Source organism: Haliotis rubra, unplaced genomic scaffold, assembly GCF_003918875.1.
Source record: "Haliotis rubra isolate DU_JTF1 unplaced genomic scaffold, ASM391887v1 Scf1420, whole genome shotgun sequence".
Taxonomy (NCBI): domain Eukaryota; kingdom Metazoa; phylum Mollusca; class Gastropoda; order Lepetellida; family Haliotidae; genus Haliotis; species Haliotis rubra.
This window is the reverse complement of record NW_025765360.1, coordinates 59,534-85,124: the sequence shown is the minus strand read 5'-3', so window position 1 is coordinate 85,124 and position 25,591 is coordinate 59,534. Positions and strand designations below refer to the sequence as shown.

At 39.5% G+C, this 25,591-nt stretch overlaps 1 protein-coding gene across 11 annotated transcripts in view; it reads right to left on the bottom strand.

Moving 5' to 3' along the window:
- The window catches only part of LOC124269125 (ankyrin repeat domain-containing protein 49-like), a 55,372-nt gene that overhangs the window by 14,446 nt on the left and 15,335 nt on the right, over nucleotides 1-25,591 (bottom strand). For 6 of the 11 annotated variants that reach the window (XM_046704141.1, XM_046704142.1, XM_046704143.1 and 3 more), the window contains exons 3-6: nucleotides 18,898-19,200; nucleotides 18,485-18,614; nucleotides 11,189-11,232; nucleotides 10,627-10,665 (exon numbers count right to left, since the gene is read on the bottom strand). In XM_046704141.1, coding sequence (XP_046560097.1) covers nucleotides 10,627-10,665; nucleotides 11,189-11,232; nucleotides 18,485-18,614; nucleotides 18,898-19,200 — 516 coding nt within the window. Of the gene's footprint in view, nucleotides 1-10,626; nucleotides 10,666-11,188; nucleotides 11,233-17,850; nucleotides 17,858-18,484; nucleotides 18,617-18,897; nucleotides 19,201-25,591 lie in introns of all 11 variants that reach the window. The other 5 variants (XM_046704145.1, XM_046704138.1, XM_046704135.1 and 2 more) reach the window with 4 other exon arrangements.

Below are 25,591 nucleotides of genomic sequence, written 5' to 3'. Positions count from 1 at the left end.
AAAGTGGAATCGTTAGTGAAGCCCTTGTCTCTCCCTAAACACAACATAGCCTCAATCAAAAGTGTTTAGTCGCTGTTCAGCTCGGCTTGGCCCGTGCTGTCAAAACCACCTTTAACCTCACACATGTATCTTGATTTGTGTTTAAATCCATAGATTAGTGTTATATCTACCTACATATCACTTCACGGAGTCTCAAAGCGTAGTATTTGAAGCAAACACCTTGCTCAAAGTGAAGCTATCTTTTTTACATATTCTCAACAAACAGTATCACAAGCGTTCGGTACGCCTTGGCCCGGTCTCTCAAAAACAACTTAAACCCCACACATGTATTCTGATTTGTGTTTAATTTCATAGATTAGTATTATATCTACCTAAATATCACTTTGTAATGTTATCAAATGCAACATGTAAAGATAACTGGTTCGTTAAAGTGAAGCCCTTTTCTCTCTCCATTCACAACATAGCCTCAATCAAAAGTGTTTAGTTTCTGTTCAGCCCCGCTGGGTCCGTGCTGTCAAAAACTACTTAAACCTCACACATGTATCTTGATGTGTGTTTAAATCCATAGATTAGTGATATATCTACCTAAATATCACTTCATAGAGTCTCAAAGCGTAGTATTTGAAGCAAACACCTTGCTAAAAGTGAAGCCCTAATTTCTATACATTCTCAACAAAGACACAGTATCAGAAGCTTTCGGTCCGGCTTGGCCCGGGCTCTCAAACGCACCTTATACCTAACAGATGTATCTTGAAATGGAATTAAATCCATAGATTGGTATTATATCTACCTAAATATCACTTTGTAATGTTATCAAATGCAACATGTAAAGAAAACTGCTCCGTTAAAGTGAAGCCCTTGTCTCTCCCCAAACACAACATAGCCTCAATCAAAAGTGTTTAGTCGCTGTTCAGCTCGGCTTGGCCCGTGCTGTCAAAAACACCTTAAACCTCACACATATATCCTGCTGTGTGTTTAAATCCATAGATTAGTGTTATATCTACCTACATATCACTTCACAGAGTCTCAAAGCGTTGTATTTGAAGCAAAAACGTCGCTGAAAGTGAAGGCCTATTTTCTATACATTCTCAACAAAGACATTATCAAATGCAACATGTAAAGAAAACTGGTTCGTTAAAGTGAAGCCCTTTTCTCTCTCCATTTACAATATAGTCTCAATCAAAAGTGTTTAGTATCTGTTCAGCCCGGCTTGGCCCGTGCTGTCAAAAACAACTTATAACCTCACACATGTATCTTGAAATGTGCTTATATCCACAGATTAGTATTATATCTACCTACATATCACTTCACATTCTGTGCACAATCCGACATTCTTGAACTGTTTATTACCTTAAAGTTCTCCATGTCCCACAAGAGATCGGGAATGTCAGCCACCATCGCTCCGGACAGTGACCTTGTCACGATCCCTTCTTTCTGCGTATAACGTCCAACATACTTCTGTAACGAGTCGCCAACAAGTAATGCAGACATTTTCAGATCAGATGATTTGAATATAGGCTGCTACTGCCCAGCTTGGCCAGTTTTATATGGATGCATTTGGAGAAAGCTAGGCGAAACACTGTGGATTTAATGAAAACATACTTCTCCCACTGCTCTCTCTAATACTTCTATTGTCTGTATGCGTGTTCAGGAAAACAGGATTATCTGAAACGCTTGAAGTTTGCAACTTCAGGAAACGGCATCTCAGAGTAACCTTTGGCAAAGCTCTCACAGTGAAAACAATGTTCTCCCGAGCCTGAGCTGGGCAAGACAGTGTCTTCGCCGTGGATGTGTTTTCATACTTTCGTATGTTCAAATTATATAACCATAACATCTCATACGGCAAGTCATTTTAGCTGATACCTTCTGATATTTATTAAATTACTGATATGTTCAAATCATGTCATGAATAGCTTCAGCCGGCTATCTATATCTGTACTATTATGAATTGATGTTTATACTGTATAAAAAAAAAAACTGTACGGAGAACATCCTGTATTCTGAAACCACTGAAAATCCCACCTCTTTCAAGCATTTCATGTCATATAATTGGGTATAATATCTTCTGATATTTATTAAGTTAATTATATGTGTAAGTCATATCACGAATAGCTTCAGCCTGCCATCTGTATCGGAACTAGTATTACTTAATGTTTATACTCTGGAACATAACACGAGTGGAAGCATAAATAATTATATATATATCTATAATTATTTATGCTTCCACAGCCTATATATATAACATAAAAAAATGTCTCAATTTTAGCATTACTAATTTAGTCAGTGATTACATGCCCCTCTGTGATAAACGTTATAAAAAACGGTGGAGTAATAATAAATAACACTGAAGGCCCCTGAACGGTAATTAAGGGCAACAATGGAGTATGTTAATTGAATCACAACACCTAGCTGATTGCAATTAGTCAAGGGGCAATTATTCAAGCTGGATACAGGTGTAATTAACAGGTGTATTAATTTCACTAGCCCGCACAGAGCTAGATTGAACACTGGGCTTCACTTTAAGCAACGTGTTAGATTCAAATACATGTACAAAGCTTTGAGTCTCAATAAAGAGGTATTTAGGTAGATATAATACCAATCTATGGATTTAAACACAAATCAGGATACATGTGTCAGGTTTAAGGTGTTTTAGAGAGCCCGGGCCAAGCCGGACCGAAAGCATGTTATACTATGTGGTTGTTGAGAATGTATAGAAATTAGGGCTTCACTTTAAGCAAGGTGTTTGCTTCAAATACTACGCTTTGAGACTCTATAAAGACGTACTTAGGTAGATATAACAGTAATCTATGGATATAAACACATTCCAAGATACATGTGTGAGGTTTAGTTTGTTTCTGACAACACGGGCCAAGTCGGGCTGAACAGAGACTAAACACTTTTGATTGAGGCATTGTTGTGAATGGAGAGAGAAAAGGGCTTCACTTTAACGGAGCAGGTTTCTTTACATGTGGCATTTTGTAACATCACACAGTGATATTTAGGTAGATATAACACTCATCTATGGAATTAAACACAAATCAGGACATATGTGTGGGGTTAAGGTTGTTTTTGAGAGCCCGGGCCAAGCCGGACCGAAAGCATGTTATACTATGTGGTTGTTGAGAATGTATAGAAATTAGGGCTTCACTTTAAGCAACGTGTTTGCTTCAGATACTACGCTTTGAGACTCTATAAAGACATACTTAGGTAGATATAACTCTATTTTAGAGATATAGACAGAAATCAAGATACATGTGTGAGGTTTAGTTTGTTTCTGACAACACGGGCCAAGTCGGGCTGAACAGACACTAAACACTTTTGATTGAGGCTATGTTGTGTTTAAGAGAGAGAAAAGAGCTTCACTTTAACGGAGCAGGTTTCTTTACATGTGGCATTTTGTAACATCACACAGTGATATTTAGGTAGATATACAACTAATCTATGGAATTAAACACAAATCAGGACACATGTGTGAGGTTTAAGGTGTTTTTGAGAGTCCGGGCCAACCGGACCGAACGCTGTGATACAGTGTCTTTGGTGAAATTATGTAGAAAAGAGAGCTTCACTTTAAGCAACGTTTTTGCTTCACATACTACGCTTTGAGACTCTGTGAAGTGATATGTAGGTAGATCTAACACTAATCTATGGATATAACACATTTCAAAATACATGTGTGAGGTTTAAGCTGTTTCTGACAGCACGGGCCAATTCGGACCAAAAGCGACTTAACACTTTTGACTGAGGCTATGTTGTGATTAGGGAGAGAAAAGGGCTTCACTTTACCGAACCAGTTATCTTTACATGTGGCATATTGTAACATCACACAGTGATAATTTGGTAGATATAATACTAATCTATGGAATTAAACACAAATCAGGACATATGTGTGGGGTTAAGGTTGTTTTTGAAAGCCCGAGCCAAGCCGGACCGAAAGCATGACTGATACTATGTGGTTGTTGAGAATGTATAGAAAATAGGGCTTCACTTTGAGCAAGGTGTTTGCTTCAAATACTACGCTTTGATACTCTATAAAGACGTACTTAGGTAGATATAACTATTCTAGAGATATACAAAGAAATCAAGATACATGTGTGAGGTTAAAGGTGTTTCTGACAACACGGGCCAAGTCGGGCTGAACAGAGACTAAACACTTTTGATTGAGACTATGTTGTGAATGGAGAGAGAAAAGCGTTTCACTTTAACGGAGCAGGTTTCTTTACATGTGGCATTTTGTAACATCACACAGTGATAATTAGGTAGATAAAACAGTAATCTATGGAATTAAACACAAATCAGGATACATGTGTGAGGTTTGAGGTGTTTTTGAGAGCCTGGGCCAAGCCGGACCGAAAGCATGTTATACTATGTGGTTGTTGAGAATGTATAGAAATTAGAGCTTCACTTTAAGCAACGTGTTTGCTTCAGATACTACGCTTTGAGACTCTATAAAGACATACTTAGGTAGATATAACTCTATTCTAGAGATATAGACAGAAATCAGTATACATGTGTGAGGTTGAAGCTGTTTTTGACAACACGGGCCAAGTCGGGCTAAACAGAGACTAAACACTTTTGACTGAGGCTATGTTGTGTTTGGGGAGAGAAAAGGGCTTCACTTTACCGAACCAGTTATCTTTACACGTGGCATTTTGTAACATCACACAGTGATATTTAGGTAGATATAATACTAATCTATGGAATTAAACACAAATCAGGGTACATATGTTGGGTGAAAGTTGTTTTTGAGAGCCCGAGACAAGGCTGACCGAACGCTTGTGATACTGTTTGTTGAGAATATGTAGAAAAGAGAGCTTCACTTTCAGCAACGTTTTTGCTTCAAATACTACGCTTTGAGACTCTGTAAAGTAGTATGTAGGTACATATATTACTAATCTATGTATATAAACAGATTTCAAGATACACGTGTGAGGTTTAGGTTGTTTTTGACACCACGGGCCAAGTCGGGCTGAACAGAGACTAAACACTTTTGATTGCGGATTTTGTTTTCCGAGGACTTTTTTCCCCTGGCTTGTTGGGAATGGAGAGAGAAAGGGGCTTCACTTTTACTTTACTTGATGAAGTGGTATTTAGGTAGCTACAATACCATTTTGTGTTTCATGTGTATTAGTAAATATAAGCATATGCATACGCGCTGGCTATCTGATTTGGACTGGTATTGTTTACAATGAAAACACATACGAATTTTTGTGTTTGTGAATGCATACTTTGTTTGATCCTTAATAACATATAACAAAATGTTGTGATTTCAAATATTTCTTTTGATATACATAATCATGTCATATTTGCCCATTGACACTCGCCGATATCCACGTCTCTTTTACATAAACATCCTGTGCTGATTCAGCCTGAGACAATAAAGGTTAATTAGGGAACCCCAATCTCTTAATTAAGGAAAGAAAAGCAGTCAAAACATTGTCACTTCCTGCCCAGGACCCCCGGATGTCACGAGCTGAGAGAAGTAAGCAACCTTCCCTCATATACATATCAAGGAAAACACATAACAAGACGGTGTCTTTTCTACAGGAATCTCGGTATGTAGTCATTGTTGTTGTTTGGTTTTTTTCACCATTAACTATATATTTTCAATCAAACTATGCATTTGTGAAGGCAGTAAAAGTATCGACCCAAATGTGCAGGTTTCGTTTTAATATTCTGCAATCCATTTTTAGTATTACCCGGTGGCCCGGCCCGGCCCGGCCCGACTTTTAGGCCATCCCGTTTATAGCCCCGCGTATCAAGCGCAGTAGTAGGCAATTAGCAAACGCGTCCACGCCAACCTTAAACTAATTAATCAAAGATGAAGCTAGCGAGCTGTGTCGGCTCCTTGGTCAAGCACAGATAAATAGTCCCATCCCAGCAGGAGCATATCTACCACCAACTAAGTCGTAATCGAAAATCAACTTTTGTTGAACAAGATCGAGATTACCATCATGCCATCCTCTTTGTCCTGTCGTAAATGCCATGGTCAGATATTTTGTTAAGCAGCTGGCGCAAGCTGACCGTGGTTACACCACAAAGGAAATCAAGCCTTGTTAGGTAATCATCTTCTTACCACCTACCTCGTGTAGTATACTTTGTCAGCATAGAGTAGATAACGCATATGGAAACTTCAACTTTATAGAAATTTGATAATGACAAACGAGTAGAGCTGTGGGGTATAAAATCCTGGGTTCTTCCATATCAGGCACACTTGCTTGAATAAACCCTGGATCTCATAGCTCTGGCTCCTTTCTTGTTTCAAGGTAAGAAACATTTAAACTTTAGTCTTGTTTAACTTGTTATTTATTTTGTAATTATCGTCTAGAAAATGTTAGAGTTAGGTTAGAAACATTCCTACAACATTGAAGCACTTTGTCATTGCAAATGCTAGTTCTAGATAACCGATTAATTATTAGGCACTACCCAGGGATATTTATGTATGCACATTGGGTCGTGGGCTCCTCAAGTTTATGTTTTTCATGTACAAACGAATAGTTCTTTTCTATGTTTTGACACACATGTGTGTATTCCCAGCCTTTGTCTTGTTTTATTCATTTGCGTGTTAGTTCTGTATATGCAGGTTAGATTCTCGTTCAGTAGTCTAGATTCTAGTAGCTTAGTCACAAAAACAGTTCCGAGAGTTTATACAATCAATTCCAGCAAAGACGAAGTTTATGTATTTTACTATAGTCAGCCGATCAAATGATATTCGTGTAGATTTACCTCAGATACGCGCTCACATGATAGGTATAACAGCCAACATTTGTATTTTGACATTTCACCAACACTATAATAATTTGAATGATGATGTATTAAAAGTTCCGTTCCGCGTGCAGTTGAATACCGTACAAAACAGTTTATACGCGAATCACATTACCGTAATCAGTAGAAAATGGTATTGTCTACTCTTCATATTATCAGAAAATATACATTCAAATCCATGTAATTGCAAGTACAGTCTTCGTTCCGTATTTAGTTAGCTCCGTAATTTAAGAAATACGCGTAGTCAACGACAACAGCGCCATCCTAGTACATTATTACATATTCATTTAACTAGGTTACTGTCTTGTTTGGTAAAGCACAAAAATGTAGCACTACAGCATTACGTATATTCTAGGTCATGGCTTAACTCCGTTTATGTCGAAATTACACGTTGCCAATAGCAACACCACCGTCGAAATACACTTACCGTAGTCACCCAAATAATTCGTGATAAAACAAGCTTAAGTAGTAGTACTCTAACTAAAACTAGGCCTTCTGTATCCGTATTTACAACACTTTTATATCTCTTTAATATCCCTTACCGTATCTACTGAAATTATTGTATTGAGAAAATATATGTTAACATTACAGTTAGAATGCATACAGTCAATACCGGAGTTAAATCGTATATGTCAAATCTGAGCACTTCGCGCCGCTTACCGTATTTGCTCAAGGCATGTATGACCCTAGTCATAAATCCTTACTTACCGTGGTTAATGCATTAAGCGCGACATAACGTAATAGTCATAAAATCTGCACAACAGTTAATGAACTAGGCACTACATGCTGTAATTAAACTGTCGGGCGCTCCACTCAGTACTTGTTCCTTGCAATTGTTGTTTAGGATTCATTTATCCGTCAGGTTATGTTGTTAATCAGTACCGTAGTTGCTCAAGTAAATATTGTATTATTTGCATTATGTTTCTGTAAGCAGTTACCGTACATACCCTGTTGTACCATACATTGCTTCAACTACCCGACTTAGATATAAACTGTATTAGGATATAATTGGTTATTATTTCTATTATTGTATGTCATTATTATGTATGAATTGATGTATATTGAATGTCATGCAACACACTTGCTTGAATAAACCCTAGATCTCACAGCACTGGCTCCTTTCTTGTTTCAAGGTTTCAAGGCTTGCTCCCTATAGCTAATTCCCCAAATCGAGGCCTGACAGCACCTTTAGTACACCTAGCGCTAAAGGTCGTCCTTCAACGGACATAAACAAAAGCTGTCTTAATATATTGGCAAGGACAGGATTTCTGACTATTATGTCTAGGGTCGTCGACCCTGATCAAATTATTTATTTCAGTGGCATCTTACGACAATAATATGTCACCGAATCAATCATGGAAATCCCACAAATTTCAGCTGGGAGACGAAAAAACACGCCACGATGACAGATTAAAAGAAGTGTAAGATACGCTTGGAAATGGTACTGGTAACTCCATGAACTGAGCACAGAATACATTTACTTAACAAATACACACTCATGATATAGTCAGAATTGTACAATTGACCCTGCCGTTGGGAGAGAGATTTCTTATGAATGTGGAAAGGGCATTGTCATTTCTATTTAAAAGAATTTTGGACATTGGATACCTTTTGTGATATTGCGAATGTTGTTAAAAGCGGCATAAAACCATCCTCATTCACTCAAGTGAGTGAATGAGTTGAGTTTTACACCGCACTCAGCAATATTCTAGCTGTATGGCCGCGGTCTATAAATAATCGAGTCTGGACCAGACAATCCAGTGATCAACGGCATGAGCATCGATCTGCGCAATTGGGATACGATGACATGTCAGCGAGCCTGACCACCCGATCCCTTTACTCGCCTATTACGACAAGCATGGGTCACTGAAGATCAATTCTAACCCGGTTATTCAGGCGTCCATTCACTCAAGACGTTTGGTAGACATTTTATATATTTACTTTTCGAACTCTCGTAGAGTTGTCGCGTGTAGTATCTGCAAGAAGTATTAGTAACATATGTGAATATACACTATTGGATATGATTTGATGTTTATCACCGTACTCGGCAATATTCCGGCTATGTTGTGACGCGGTCTGAGAACAAACGAGTATCAACTCTGGAGCTGTCTGGTTTTCAATGTATTGTATTTTGTCTTAAACAGGATAGCAAACATATAACTATACAATGAGAAACGTTGACTGAGACCTGAACCGCGATTGTGGTGAATATATCATATGGAACATTCTTGCATCCAACCATGCTTACATGTAGTCTCCAAATATTGGCGAACAAAGACATCCGTTAATTAAAAGGCCATGAACCGTCCCTACTACCTGGGCAATGAAAGGTAATAATTACACATGTAATACCGTGCAGAGAGACCTGTGACTGTCCACGTTAAATGGTCAAATATTTCCGGCTACTGCTACACTGCAATTGATGATGGAAGGCTTTATCCTAAACGATGATGGATGTTGTAACCTGTTGATTTAATATATCACTGAATACCATAAACGTATTTGTGTTCTATTTTACTGGTTTAATGGGGACTCACAAGCCTTTTATCTCAGTAATTTCTATACCGTAATAATATGTATAAACTATTATTATTGATGAGAAAATTACTGTCTAATCTGTTCTTCCGCATACAGGAGTCAAAACAATAACATGGAATAGAATTAGGATTCGTAACTTTGTACTTCTATGCCAGGTACAGATCAATATCAGTCAAAGAAAAAATACAAATCTGAAAAGTCCCTAATAGTCAAAGGTGGCAGTTGACAACTAGGTTGTTTTTTTGTTTTTTGCATTTTCCATAAAAAAGTACTCTTTAGTGATGGTGCTGACAAACACAATACTTCGTACAGAGTATTAATCACGCAAAACATAATAGTGAGTGAGTGAGTTACGATTTATAGTCACATCGACAATATTTAACAAATTATTAGTTCATAAAAAATGCAATTAAATTATTTAAAAAACTGTCGACGATGGACAGAAAAGTAACTAGATAATCACAGATAGATAATTAAAACTAGCATGAATCTGTAAAATTGAACAAATTTTGTGAGCAATACGATATATAAAAAGACCGCCTCCGTGGTGTAGTGGTTAGAGCGTCCGCCCGGAGAGCAGAAGGTCGCGGGTTCGATCACCAACCGCATCATACCAAAAGACGTTAAAATACGGTACTTGTTGGTCCCTGCCAGGCGCCCGGCATTAATGGGTACAACAAGGACTGGTCGGCTTGGAGTCAGTATAAATATGTCAATGTCCCCTATTGGACCCGGTTTGTTCGTTGTTTAACGCCGCTATGTTGTGACGGTCTGTGAACAAACGAGTATCGACTCTGGAGCTGTGATTGGTCTGGTTTTAAATGTATTCTGTTGTATCTCGTCTTAAACAGGATAGGAAACATATACCGATATAAGGAGAAACTTTGATTGTGACCAGGAATGTGACTGTTGTGGAATCATTTTCTAAAGCAGTTAATCATGGAGATGGAACATCATTGCGTCAAACCATCCTTACATGCAGTTCGCAGATATTGGTCACAAACCATCCTTACATGTAGTTCGCAGATGTTTAATTGGTCCGTTAAGGAAAGGTCACAAACCATCCCTACTTCATGGACAAAGAAAGCTAATTATTACATATATATGTAACTTCTAGCAGAGAGAATCGGGACTGTCCACGTTAAATGGTCAAGTATTTTCGGCTTTGGTGATGCTGTGGGTGCACGTGGTGTTTATTGTGCAATGCCGGATGCTGCTGCTAGACTGTATTCGATGGCGGAAGGCTCTACCCAAGAGCAATGATGGATGTTGTAACCCTGGGTACCTTTGAAAAGTGATAATTATATTTTTCAATATTTGTCATACCTGGGAGAAATCCCACCTCAACGTCGGGGTCACGTTGACCTGAAGACCAGATAGGAAGTGAGATGTATTAATTCAGGTTATCTGTTCTATGTTCATGTGTCATGGCTGCTCTGAAGTATAAACCAAAACAATGCAACAACAAAATTAGGGCAATCAATATTTTTTGTTAAGGACAGGATTTCCCGCTGTGATGTTTTGGGGCATGTATGCATTTGTTAAGGCAAATGTGTAGGTTATTGTATAACATGTTAAGTTATATGATCACGGCAACACGTAACACCCAACAGGTCGGGGATATCAGAACATACCAAACATACATAAACATACCAAGGAAGGCAACTCAGAAAGTCGCCGACCCTGATCAAATGATAATTTTTGGTGGCATCTTACGGCAATAATATGTCACCAAAATTATAATGGAAAAATCCGACAGATCTTAACTGGGTGACTTAAACACACAATGTGATGATAGATTAACAGAGCTGTACTCTATACACTTGAACTACCTATTGGAATTAGTATTGGTAACTCTATGGAATGAGTACAGAATAGATTTACTTACTTTCCTCCTTCTTCTTCTTCTTCTTCTTCTTCTTCTTTCTGTGCCTAAAATACAGAAATGAACAGTTACTCATACAATCAATATTATCACATGTAAACTCTTTCGGGACACTTTTCTTTGCAAACAGTATTGTACATGTAAGCCTCCGCAAGTCAGTGAGCCTCCAGATAACTGAGATGAGGTTTTGTAAACTAGCTCAACAATGAACGAGAGTAACTGACAATACTACATCATCTTCGACTGCACTATTTGTAACAAGCAGCTTGCCACCCTATTTACAGGCATGCCACTATGAATCATGTTTGGTGATTAAGATTGAATCACATAATTATTCAATCGACATATAAGTGTATCAAATAAACTACAGTTTGTGTAACTCTTTGTTCGTGTACGGTATAATTATTACAAGTAGAAACGTGTCGGACTGTCCGAGCAGCCATGTTGGTCTATTCCGAACCAACTGTGTCTCATAACAATTAGCAGTGGATGAAGTGTCATTACTTGGCCGAGTGGTCATTTGTTTTCTACGTGAAAAGGAAGTTAATAAACTCTCTAATCGTTCCTGTTAAAGCAATATGCATATTAGAGTCACATGATCGATTGTCCAGTATTTGTTGTATATGCTAACAATTCCAGGCAGTATTGGGAATGAACGAATGGACTTCGATATATTGAAATTATATCACGGATGTAAACGAACACAAAGTATGGCACCAAATGGTAAATAGGGCAAGAAGGTAACATTTGTTATTTGATTGGTTGCTTACATGCTGCTCAGGATAACGCTGTTTAATCGGGTACTGTTCAAAGCCTGTCAAAAGCTACAAACGTGATTTTACATCGTCATGAGTTTGTGAAAAAAACCAATATATGTGTACAAATATATATTGTTAAACATACCTTTCTTGCTAGAATATATGATAAATACTTTTCACCATTTACTTTATTACATTACGGACGATCGATCGAGGTTTTTGCACATAATATTTGTCAAATTTTCAAAAGGTACAAACGTACTTTGGTGAACAATTACTAAATTGAAACAATTTACAAATACTTTACTGTCTCCTGCATAACTGGTTGATCTGCAGAACTTGTTACGGGATCGATCATATAACTGATGAGTAAGTCGGTTAGTGAAGATCAATTCTAACCCGGAACAGCACGGGTTATAACTGATGAAGCGTGGATGAGGATGTATTTTCTTTCATGATGCGAGGGAGTAATAACGCATGGAATTACTTATTTCAACATGAACAGTGCTGATTATAACTGCGGTCGTGCAAAATATTTTATTTTCTCTGCATAATATGACCAAAAAAACACTATTATTGATGACAAACAAATGTTTGGCCTTTTGTGGCCATTGGGTATTGGCTAACATTGACTTACGTAACTGAAATTTCATAAATATTTGTTTTAATGCCTGAAACATTCAGAAGAATGCACATGGGAAGCGAAAGCACTCTCATCTAGGTATCAAAACCGTGGGATTAATGGTCACGGTCAAACGTGTCAAAAGCTTATGGCATGCCCCAACCAACTTGTTATAGAAGTTTACAGAACAACTTATATTTGGAGTTGCTGTCTCCACTTTGTTCCTAATTAGCTTAGGAGTACGACATAGCTGGGACCATGTGAGGTGACCCATGATGAAATAATGACAGTGCTTTACAGCAGGACACGTTTCAGCGTTGACGACTCTTGCTATGTTGTTCATGTGATACAGTTTTGTTTAACCGGACATGTGCTGCATTTCCTTGGCTTAAACCTAAAGCAGACTAAGTGTATATATCGGATGTGCAAGTAGGGCTTTGTTCTGCCATATGTTGATATCAAGGCAATTCTGCAAGACTAATGTAAAATAGAGACACCATTATCGTGTTTTATGTTTCGTCCCATCTTGATTTTAAAGCCAGCGAGACTTGTTCGGTAAAGGACATCAGGGCGAACCTGTGAGGTGCTACTGTTGTTTGTACTGTACAATCAATGTATTGCCAAAAAAGTCATGCATTAGAAGGGTTTTTTTTAGAAAGAGCTCAAGGTATCCCGGATTTGGACAGACTGTTGGCTTAGATCTCCCATTGCCCATACATACATTAGACGTATAAGAGGCAATGTCCATTGTTTGTCTTTTGTGTTTCTTTCTTGTCTTTGCGTTGTTATTTCTAAGTTAAACAATAGTCTTGCTGAAGGAGGAAGTTTCGCAGTCAAGCCATGTTCATAGAAGGCAAGTGTCACGATCAGCAGTTTGAGAAAACATTACGGTAATAGCCGACACTGCTCTAATAATGATTTATTACGCTTAAAATGCCCAAACTTTTCTGCACGTTCTGTACGAAAGAAGACATTGGAAAAGCATGTGGATTCAGGTGGTGTATTTCAATGGAAGAAACCACAGTACACGTACTTTGGCAGACAAATGATACATCGTTCCGGTATTAAACATTTACAATATTGTAACCCACGTCTGACTTTGTAGACACTTGACGATGCGGGTAAGAACTGGTCTTCAGCAACCAATGCTTGTCGTTAGAGGCGACTAACGGGATCGGATGGTCAGGCTTGCGGACTTGCTTGACACATGTCATCGTGTCCCAATTGCGTAGATCTATGTTCACGATGTTGACCACTGGATTGCCTGGTCCAAATATTTACAGACCACCACCATACTGCTGGAATGTGGCTGCGTGCGACGTAAATTAAACCAAAACAACCGGCCAAGAAACGTCTGATATTCTATTTATATATTTGGTCAAATGCACTCATCGTCCGTTTGGCTCAAAAGCGGACCGATGAATTGCAATCTAACTCGAAAACTACTACACATATAATACTCAATGAAACATTGATCATAATCAAAACATCATACCCATTCTGTGATTTGTTTGCAGAATATAAGTCCTAAAATTATAAAAAGTTGTTTAACAACCTGTCATTAAAAGTTTGACACAGTTCACTATTTGTTACGAGGGAGGAATGCAGAGAAAGGGACAGCCAGGTGTTCGAGAAGCACGTGCACAAGTGCCGACAAAGTTATTGATTCATTAACCTGTAACATTGCCGTCTCCATCCTTTCTCGCACACCTGACTGTCCCTTTCTCTGCACTCCTCCCTCGTAACAAATAGTGAACTGTGTCAATATTTTAATGATAGTTTGTTAAACAACTTTTTATTTTTGGGACATAAATTCTGCAAAACCTCACAGAGTTGGTCCGACGTTTTGATCACGATCAGTGTTTCATTGAGTATCTCTGTTTATTAGTTTCGAGTTAGAATGCAATCATCGGTCCACTCACTTGAGCCAAACGGACTATAACTCTATAAGAGTGGTTCCCACTTGAATATTTCTCCACCATCAATAATGTTTAATGAAAACATAATGTTTCAGGAACTTTTACTCATCAATAACTCCTCTTGGCATCAACTGTAGTATGTGTTCTTTTATTGATCTTCGAGACTACAGAACCACCAAATGATACTCCCACCAAGACTTCACTCTTCAGGGGCATGTCACAATAAACTGCTCATCATTGCAAGTAATATAAATCGTCAGTATTGTTTTAGTTGAGCTGTTATTTTTCACATGTTCTTTTCATGTGACGCAGCTCGAAATAGATTTGTCATTTCAATGCGTCGCTGTCGGCGCATAATAAATATTGTCTCGTGCAGATCTTGTTAGAAATTGGTATTCAGTAACCCGTGCCAGTCAAGATGGGGATCGGGTGGTCCACCTGGCTTGGTGACGCTGTCACCACATCACAATTGTGTGTGTCGATGATCATGACATGAATAAAGGACGATTATTTAAGGCCATTCTCATATAACTGGAGTTCTTCTGGTGTATGATGTTAAAAGACAGGCAAGCAACACCAAGCCAAGCTATTCTTTGAGATTTTACGAATTCATTAATTTTATTTCGATAAATACCGTACAGTACAATTACTGTGGCGATGACCTGGGTTTCAACTTGGTTCACGCATGATGTGTTTAGTTTATTGTGGTCACGGTTTATTCACTGTCGCAGATCGTGCACTGATCTATCGGGGGTACTCCACATTGTGTATTTCCCTCTTGATCAATCATGTTTAATGAAAACCGAGTGTTCTGGATATTTTCCAGTTACTAATTCATCTTCATATCCTCTGTCACAAGTGGTGACCCCAAGGATCCCCCCATCAAGGCACACAGGTCACTCTTATCCTCGACCAGAGAGGCACACAGGTCACTCTTATCCTCGACCAGAGAGGCACACAGGTCACTCTTATCCTCGACCAGAGAGGCACACAGGTCACTCTTATCCTCGACCAGAGAGGCACACAGGTCACTCTTATCCTCGACCAGAGAGGCACACAGGTCAGGCTCTTATCCTCGACCAGAGAGGCACACAGGTCACTCTTATCCTCGACCAGAGAGGCACACAGGTCACTCTTATCCTCGACCAGAGAGGCACACAGGTCACTCTTATCCTCGACCAGAGAGGCACACAGGTCACTCTTATCCTCGACCAGAGAGGCACACAGGTCACTCTTATCCTCGACCAGAGAGGCACACAGGTCACTCTTATCCTCGACCAGAGAGGCACAAAGGTCACTCTTATCCTCGACCAGAGAGGCACACAGGTCACTCTTATCCTCGACCAGAGAGGCACACAGGTCACTCTTATCCTCGACCGGAGAGGCACACAGGTCACTCTTATCCTCGACCAGAGAGGCACACAGGTCACTCTTATCCTCGACCAGAGAGGCACACAGGTCACTCTTATCCTCGACCAGAGAGGCACACAGGTCACTCTTATCCTCGACCAGAGAGGCACACAGGTCACTCTTATCCTCGACCAGAGAGGCACACAGGTCACTCTTATCCTCGACCAGAGAGGCACACAGGTCACTCTTATCCTCGACCAGAGAGGCACACAGGTCACTCTTATCCTCGACCAGAGAGGCACACAGGTCACTCTTATCCTCGACCAGAGAGGCACACAGGTCACTCTTATCCTCGACCAGAGAGGCACACAGGTCACTCTTATCCTCGACCAGAGAGGCACACAGGTCACTCTTATCCTCGACCAGAGAGGCACACAGGTCACTCTTATCCTCGACCAGAGAGGCACACAGGTCACTCTTATCCTCGACCAGAGAGGCACACAGGTCACTCTTATCCTCGACCAGAGAGGGCACACAGGTCACTCTTATCCTCGACCAGAGAGGCACACAGGTCACTCTTATCCTCGACCAGAGAGGCACACAGGTCACTCTTATCCTCGACCAGAGAGGCACACAGGTCACTCTTATCCTCGACCAGAGAGGCACACAGGTCACTCTTATCCTCGACCAGAGAGGCACACAGGTCACTCTTATCCTCGACCAGAGAGGCACACAGGTCACTCTTATCCTCGACCAGAGAGGCACACAGGTCACTCTTATCCTCGACCAGAGAGGCACACAGGTCACTCTTATCCTCGACCAGAGAGGCACACAGGTCACTCTTATCCTCTACCAGAGGCACACAGGTCACTCTTATCCTCGACCAGAGAGGCACACAGGTCACTCTTATCCTCGACCAGAGAGGCACACAGGTCACTCTTATCCTCGACCAGAGAGGCACACAGGTCACTCTTATCCTCGACCAGAGAGGCACACAGGTCACTCTTATCCTCGACCAGAGAGGCACACAGGTCACTCTTATCCTCGACCAGAGAGGCACACAGGTCACTCTTATCCTCGACCAGAGAGGCACACAGGTCACTCTTATCCTCGACCAGAGAGGCACACAGGTCACTCTTATCCTCGACCAGAGAGGCACACAGGTCACTCTTATCCTCGACCAGAGAGGCACACAGGTCACTCTTATCCTCGACCAGAGAGGCACACAGGTCACTCTTATCCTCGACCAGAGAGGCACACAGGTCACTCTTATCCTCGACCAGAGAGGCACACAGGTCACTCTTATCCTCGACCAGAGAGGCACACAGGTCACTCTTATCCTCGACCAGAGAGGCACACAGGTCACTCTTATCCTCGACCAGAGGAGGCACACAGGTCACTCTTATCCTCGACCAGAGAGGCACACAGGTCACTCTTATCCTCGACCAGAGAGGCACACAGGTCACTCTTATCCTCGACCAGAGAGGCACACAGGTCACTCTTATCCTCGACCAGAGAGGCACACAGGTCACTCTTATCCTCGACCAGAGAGGCACACAGGTCCTCTTATCCTCGACCAGAGAGGCACACAGGTCACTCTTATCCTCGACCAGAGAGGAGGCACACAGGTCACTCTTATCCTCGACCAGAGAGGCACACAGGTCACTCTTATCCTCGACCAGAGAGGCACACAGGTCACTCTTATCCTCGACCAGAGAGGCACAGGTCACTCTTATCCTCGACCAGAGAGGCACACAGGTCACTCTTATCCTCGACCAGAGAGGCACACAGGTCACTCTTATCCTCGACCAGAGAGGCACACAGGTCACTCTTATCCTCGACCAGAGAGGCACACAGGTCACTCTTATCCTCGACCAGAGAGGCACACAGGTCACTCTTATCCTCGACCAGAGAGGCACATCACAATGATTGTTAAATCAAGCGGGATTTCCGGTTCCAGTCTGTATTTTGTCCCGATTAATGGGATCGGCAGGTTGATATGGCTGATGCTGTCACTCTGTGCCTGTTGTGTGGATCAATGTCCATGATATGGATTGTCTGGTTGACTGTCAATTATTATTACTCGCCCGTGGAAGATAATGTAGTGTACTATTTCTACGGCAATATTACACTAGTGTAATATCGCCAGACGTATGACATCATAGTTATGAGTGAGTGAGTGAGTATGGTTTTACGCCGCTTTTAGCAATATTCCAGCAACATCACGGCGGGGGACACCAGAAATGGGCTTCACACATTGTACCCATGTAGGGAATCGAACCCGGGCCTTCGGCGTGACGAGCAAACGCTTTAACCACTAGGCTACCCCACCGCCCCCTCATAGTTATGACGTCACACTGCTATTACCTCTATCACAGTGGTATTGAACCTTGCTGAGAGCCATCCCACTGTAGGAAGATTCTATCACTTTATGTTTGAGAGTAATAGATAGAATACTAAATTCCGTTACGTGAAATACCATCTTTAATTAAACTCGTATAATAAATATGGTATTACACGGAAGGTCGTTTGGTACGTATCCTCTACCTATCTGATGGTGAATTAATTACAGGCTACTATCATAAAACTGGCATATTGCCAACTGGCGATAAACAGCAAATGAACAAAACAAGAGTTTGTTAGAACTTACCATATGAAGATAACCACTACGCCCACAAGGATAAGGACAAGTATTGCTACAACAACTGGAATGACGACCTGGGAACTGCTTGTCGGTACCACACCTGTGGTAACGGTTGTATGACTGCTAGAGGTAGTACCTGCATAATGATTTATAAACGCAGAATGAGAACTTATACATACAAAGTCGTCAACGTTGAATAACAAACAGAAGAGACGATAGCGGTTAAGCAGTTCCACACATCTTGGTAACATTTTATAAATGACACTCTGAAAATTGTATATCTATCAAAATATCATACAGTTTTTGAATTAAGTGTATCAAGGTAATATTGGAACGAGAATTTCACATTTATCATCGTTCACATTACATGTTCAGCTTTCTTTCGTTTGAATTAATGTAAAATTTTAAACTTATTTAACCTTGATGAACGATGGTAATCCCATTGTAAATCTCACAGAAGACGCCGATGTGATTTTCTATACAGCCCAGAGCACAGTGTCCATTGTGCATATTGCAGGTGTTTCCTAGGCAATGTTTGCTGCACGGTTCATCACACTGGTCACCGTACACACCCGCTTCGCATCCTTCGAAGCATTCTCCAGTTTCTTTGTGACAGCGCACTATGCCATTTGGAAGAGGTTTACAGTTTCGAGAACAACTTTTACTACAACCATCCCCATATTGTCCAGGCTCACATTCCTCTTCACCTTGAACAGTCAGACCTGAAATACGTTGACGGCGATTTACATTTCAAGTGTTGTCAAAGCACCGATGACATACACCTTAAGACATATACTTCAATGTCAGGACAATTACGCCAGAAATGAGAACGTAAAAGAATTCAGTGTGAAACCATCAACAAACGATGAACTGTTTAACAATGAAGACATTGATATAAAGATTAACAAAATGTGTTAATTAATGCAGAGGAAGTGTAATAGTACGACAAGCGCTATAACAGTACACACAATGTCAGTATGACATAAAAACCTTGGTTATTTAAATAACCACAATGACGATAACATAAATATTCTTATAAGAACTTACACTTAGAAAAATAATGTAAAAAATTACTTAAATGGAAAAATTAACTTGCTAATGAACTTGAACACTTAATAAAAAATACAACTAAATGAAAATAGAATAATAATCCCAATCATTAACTCGTTTAATAAAAATGGTATTACACTTAAGGTCGTTTAGTATCCTCTATTTATTACTCACCCGTTGAAGATATCACTGTTTAATAATTTTACAATGTTATGATACATTGTGTAATAACATCACGTGGTGCCGTACGTATGGTGTAAAACTGATTTACAGTTATGACGTCACAATGCTAATACCCCTGTCACAATAGTACTAGACCTTGCTTGATTTCGTTGAATTCTCGCTTTCGCTCGTTAGATACCAATCCATTCACTCGTTCCATAAATATGGTATTACATGGGACATCGTTTATTCTACCATGACTTCAGAAAACACTGGATTGTGATGGTTAATTTAAGTCATTCAGAGGTATATAATCACGTTATACAGGTCTCTGATTTTCCGTGCGCAATTATACATGCACTATTTTTTGTCTGCCCACCAACATGGCGGACACTAAACAACCTACCGATGCATCGATAAATTACGGCGATTTTGCTGTTTGAAATAACACATTTGTCTATAAAGATAGATTTAGCAATGACGGGCTCGACTCACTTCTTGCGTAAATCACAGCAATAGATGTTTATACATACAAAAGTACTTCGAAAGCATGGAAACAAATATTCAGTCGAACAAGATAAAAACATCGACTGCTTTTCGAAGAAAAATATCCGGTAACGGAGGATGCATTAAAATCGAACGCCGAAGAAATTTTAATGCCTTCCGTCCACATAAATAAACAGTTGGGTTATCAATTCAAACAAAATGATAATTTTTTGAGAAATTTGTACGGTTTCAAATTTAGCTGTAGTAAAACACAATTACAGAATCTGCAAAATTCACTTAAAACCGTTCTGTTTATCCCAATATACGTTTTTCTAAAAATATAATATCGTTGAAAAAGTGATTTAGCTTAGTCATGATCCCTCTTATCCATTACACTGCTTGATCTGCTTGACGAAAACAAAACTTTGGATATATCGTAAAGGATATTCTAAAAGTCACATTCCGTGATTAAAATTGAACAAAAGGTTTGTAAAATAGCAATAAAAACACAAAAACGTACTCGTATTTCCGCCTATTACGGAAACACCAGACAGTGTATTAGCAGAGGGGGTATCACGTGACGTCATAAGTGCCTGCTGCTGATGGCTTTTTCTTTGATTTTACCTCACAACTTAATAGTGTCTGTGGATGCTGAAGCAGTAAAAGATGTTCCTGATGTCATTTCCTAAATGGATGTTAGACCGTATCAATACGATCCGATTTTACATCTTACAAGACAATCTTCCACTGAAGATGAAGAAGAAGAATCAAGCGAAATGGAGGCACCGCTTGAGGTCAAAATAAACTTATAAATAGACCATATAATTTAACAAGATTACTATTTGTCAGCAAAATGTCATACAGTTCCAGCCAGCAAACTCACCCCTATAAATATTTGACCAGTCACTAAGAATTATTTTTTAAAAAGTGATTACAGTTCATTTTGTGTCAAATGGGAGACTGTAGGGTGTATGGGATTTAAAAACAAAATAATTATGCTTCAGACGAGGGAAAATAAAACGGGAAATAGGAATCCTAGTTCTCATTAATAACGTATCAAGTCTCGATACAAGATCCCAGCCTGGTCGAGCAGAGATAATATTTGCGACGCAGATAAATTATTCCCCGAAAACTGGTGAATTATAAAATACTAGTCAGGAGAACGTATGTTTCCCCATTGTTTGGTTATGGAAATAGTTATGGTACTCGGTCATAACCTTAGAATGACATCTTGTCAGCCAATGAGAATACTTTCACGGCACACACTACTGACAAATAGCGAGTCTGATGACGACGTGCGTAATTTGATAAAATGGAAAGATATGAAAGCAACAAGTACTTCATGATTTGCCGTTGTATTCGGCGATGTTTCGAGTTGCCTGCATCATTTAGGGTCATGTGAAATCACTTACTGATTTTGATAATATATATCTCATGTGTGGCATTCGAACTGCCCCAGCTACAAAATGCCCCAGCAAATTTGGTCATTCATTCTAATTTGTTCAAATTAATATATAATGATTGAATATATGCCGTAAATGCATTGTTTTTGTCAACTTATTATGATATTATGTTCTTCATATAAAAGTTATTAGGAATAAATATTTCTGATAAATGTTTCATTAGTAAAATCATAACTATGTATATACTTATATACGAAGAACATAATATCAAAGTTGACAAAACTATGCATTTATGGCCTATATTTATTCATTTTAAATAAATTGGGGCATTTTGACTACATCACTGGGGCAATTTGACCAAATTTGCTGGGTCATTTTGTATCGGGGGCATTTCGACTGGCAATCGGACTTGATTTAATTTATGTTCAAAATACCACTGACAGTAAGTTGTTAAGGGAATGATGGAGTATAAATGAATCTCGTGGATACTTTTTCCTTCTTCAGCCTAGCTTGGGGATTTCCATACCCCATGCGTGCATGTCTCTTTCATATGCGTCAGACTCGGAATGATCGGCGCATTTCTCCTTCCGAAATCTGTTATTTCACTCGGAAAACGGAAGAAATGGTGGTTCTTTCCCATGTTCGATGATTCCGTGCATCCCCAGGCAACGCAATACACCATCGCACCATTTAAAAGAACGACAGAAACAACACGATTTGTACTACTGTAGCGCTTGGTCTTTGGCAATATGGCGGACTCCAGGCACATTTGACGTCATTAGCGGAAAGGTCACGTGGGTTCCAGGGAAATATGCATAATGGCCAAAGCTGACATTTACAGAAACTGTTTTCGCGATTGAAACATAATTATACATAATTTTTAATTGAAAATTTGAGAATATGTTTCTGATGACTTTATCTTTCACCCAGCAAATTATTGCAATTCACTCGTATTCTCCTTTAAAGTATAATCAATTACCTTACCGTGTTTACGCCAGAGGCACACCCTCATGTCCTGTTCCATCCTTTCGGAAATATCACCACAAATCTGGCTCTTTGTCAACAGCCTCGCTAACATGCCAGCGAATCCGATTCAATTTTAATCCACTACACTTTTAAGCAACTAGGTCACAAAACACTTTCCAAAATGTAGAAAATAATATCCGTAGAATCGCATTTGAGTGAGTGAGTGAGTTTTTTAGTTTTACGCCGCTTTTAGCAATATTCCAACAATATCACGGCGGGGGACACCAGAATCGAATTTGAGCACAAAGTACAAACATGAGTGTGTAAGAGTCACCACAGTGACTTTTCTGTCGCAGGCAGACGTAGAGGTGCGTGAAATCGTCATGTTGACAGGGCGCAAAATTCAACAGTTTCTAAATTCGGTTATTTGTTATTACTGAATCTGTTAGTTATTGACGGTTTGCCATCAATCACCCCGTTTCGGGCGATGCCACTTGAGACTGGAATGCGAGGCCGCTTCACGTATTGACTCGTAACTAAAGAAAGAGTTCCAACTGAACATGTTCATAAAATTGTCATGGTAGAATGGAGATAAACCTACTATGTGGGAAAATCAGAGGTATATAACGAAATAATAATAGCTCTAAATTTCATTTAAACCGAACGTAGCGACATTATAATAGCTCTAAAGTTCATTTAAAACCGAACGCGTTATATACCTCTGATTTTCCCACAAAGTAGGTTTATCTCCTAAGTATTCTCTATTTATTACTAGCTCCTGGAAGATACTGCAGTGTACTATTTTACGGCAATATTACACTAGTGTAATACCGGTAGACGCATGACGTCATAATGGTTTTACAGCTATGACATCAGAATGCGAATACCTCTGTCACAATGGTATTAGACCTTGCTTGTCTTGCTTGGAAAGCTAAGAGTGATCACACTGTAGGCAGTTTCTATCAATATATGTTGGAGAGTAATAAACAGGGTGCCTATTCTCGAAAGTGTCCCAGTTAAGACAGATCCTAACCAGTTAGGACAGTAGTTAGGACATCCTACCATTAGGGTAAGACCCATTCTCGAAACTATGATATTCCTGTCCTAACTTGAGCTACCGATCCTAGCTATGATAGCGAGCTCTTCAGTAGGTGAGATAGAAAAAGCTTGATTAAGTTGGGGATATCACTAAATATTTCACATGGTTCATTGCATGAAAAACATATATAACGGCAACAAGAATCTCATTTACAAGATAAATGGAAACACTAGAAAACAAAGTAAAGAACTCGAACGCGTATAAATTCAGCTTTTGGTGGACGTACTAGAGCTAGAAGAAATTGTAATTAATCACAGTTATAAGTAAAATTAATATCTTGTATCCAGAAAACTAGAGTGATCTCGTACTCGAATAGATTTAAAATATCTAATGATGTGTTTTAATATCTATATGTATTTGTTCAAATTAACTTACTTCCAGAAAAAGAGTTATAGTTTTATATATGCAATACTTTCATAACTTTATATTGATTCGTGAAGTTTTTAAGAATTCATGTACAAATGTATTCAACAAGGAGATAACACTTTTCTTCAGAGTCTGAAGGTCTGCCAAAACATAATACCATATGTGCAAAACATATTTTCATTTAATGTGTTTCTTTTGAAAGTAATGACTTGAATTCCCATTATGCCTCCTCACCAAATGAAAATTCACCTGTTTAATACACAGCATTAACTTCCCTTATCAACCTATCCTAGTATTTGTCCTAAGTAAGGATATCCTGGCGCTGGGATATTTTTCGAGAATAATGTAGGACAAATATCCTAGACCATAGGATCAAAGTTAGGATGTCATAGGACTAGGATCCTTTCGAGAAAAGGGGTCCAGAATACTAAACTCTCGTCCGTGAAATACCATTTTTATTCTAAACGCGTGAAAGATTTAGTATCATACAAACCATTAACTCGTTTAATCAAACATGATTTACACAGAAGGTGGTTTAGCATCGTTTATGTCTCAGTCTTATCCAGTGTTTTACAATGCTCTAACTGTAATACAGATCTGGAAGGTACTACAGGGTCTACAAGTCTACCATATTCAAAAAAGTTGGCAGTTGGAGATTGCGTCACATTTCACTTTACATCTCAAGTTACACGGAAACCAGCAATTGTGTGGAGATCATTCTTACCCTGGATACTCAGCCTGTTTGGTAAGCTTTACCACTGTTGTAAGTAAGTGAATGTTACTACCTCAGTCTTTATTGCTATAATCACTGCTTTTGTATACCGGCTTTGAATTTGCTCTGCTACTGTGCTTAACCTCACTCTGCCTGCAGCCTATAGGTTGTTACTATTGACAAAAGGCCACAGCTCACAACATTTCTGGTTATAGACAGTTTAATTAAAGTTGGCATGTGCTTGTAAACTGTTCTCACAGAGTGAATACTGTTTAATTAATATCAGATTATGGTGGCAACCTGATGGATGAACACTTCTGAAGAATGTCATTGATTTAAATCATATGTTTATAAGTGAGTATTACCCTGTATATAAATTGCTAGGACTGGTCACACTGGTTATTGCAAAACAGCAAACGTTCAAGTAAATGTTTGGTTTGCTGCTTACTCCCAAGGTGGACAGAATTCTCACCAGGGCGTGTGGATGTTCATCTACACAACCACTGACAACTTGAGATACCTCTCCATGGCAGACAACTACTTCAGCGACGGTACCTTTGCCATGTGCCCAGAATCTTTTACAGATCGTTAAACATAAAGCTGCCGAGAACAACATTCCTTTGGTACCAGTGGCAATCATCACAGCCTTTGAGCAAGCTGCCCACATTGCTGCCAGAAGGGATGTATGTTCCACTACCGTCAAGTGATTTGGAGAAATGTTCAGAAATGTGGTGTTCAGACACTCTTCAACAATGACCCCAGTGTAAATAGACTCATCCGTCTTGCCTCTGCCCTGTCTCTCATTCACCCACCTGACATTGACGACATCTGGTTGAATGCCCCTGAGAATGTTGAGGATTGTGGAATTC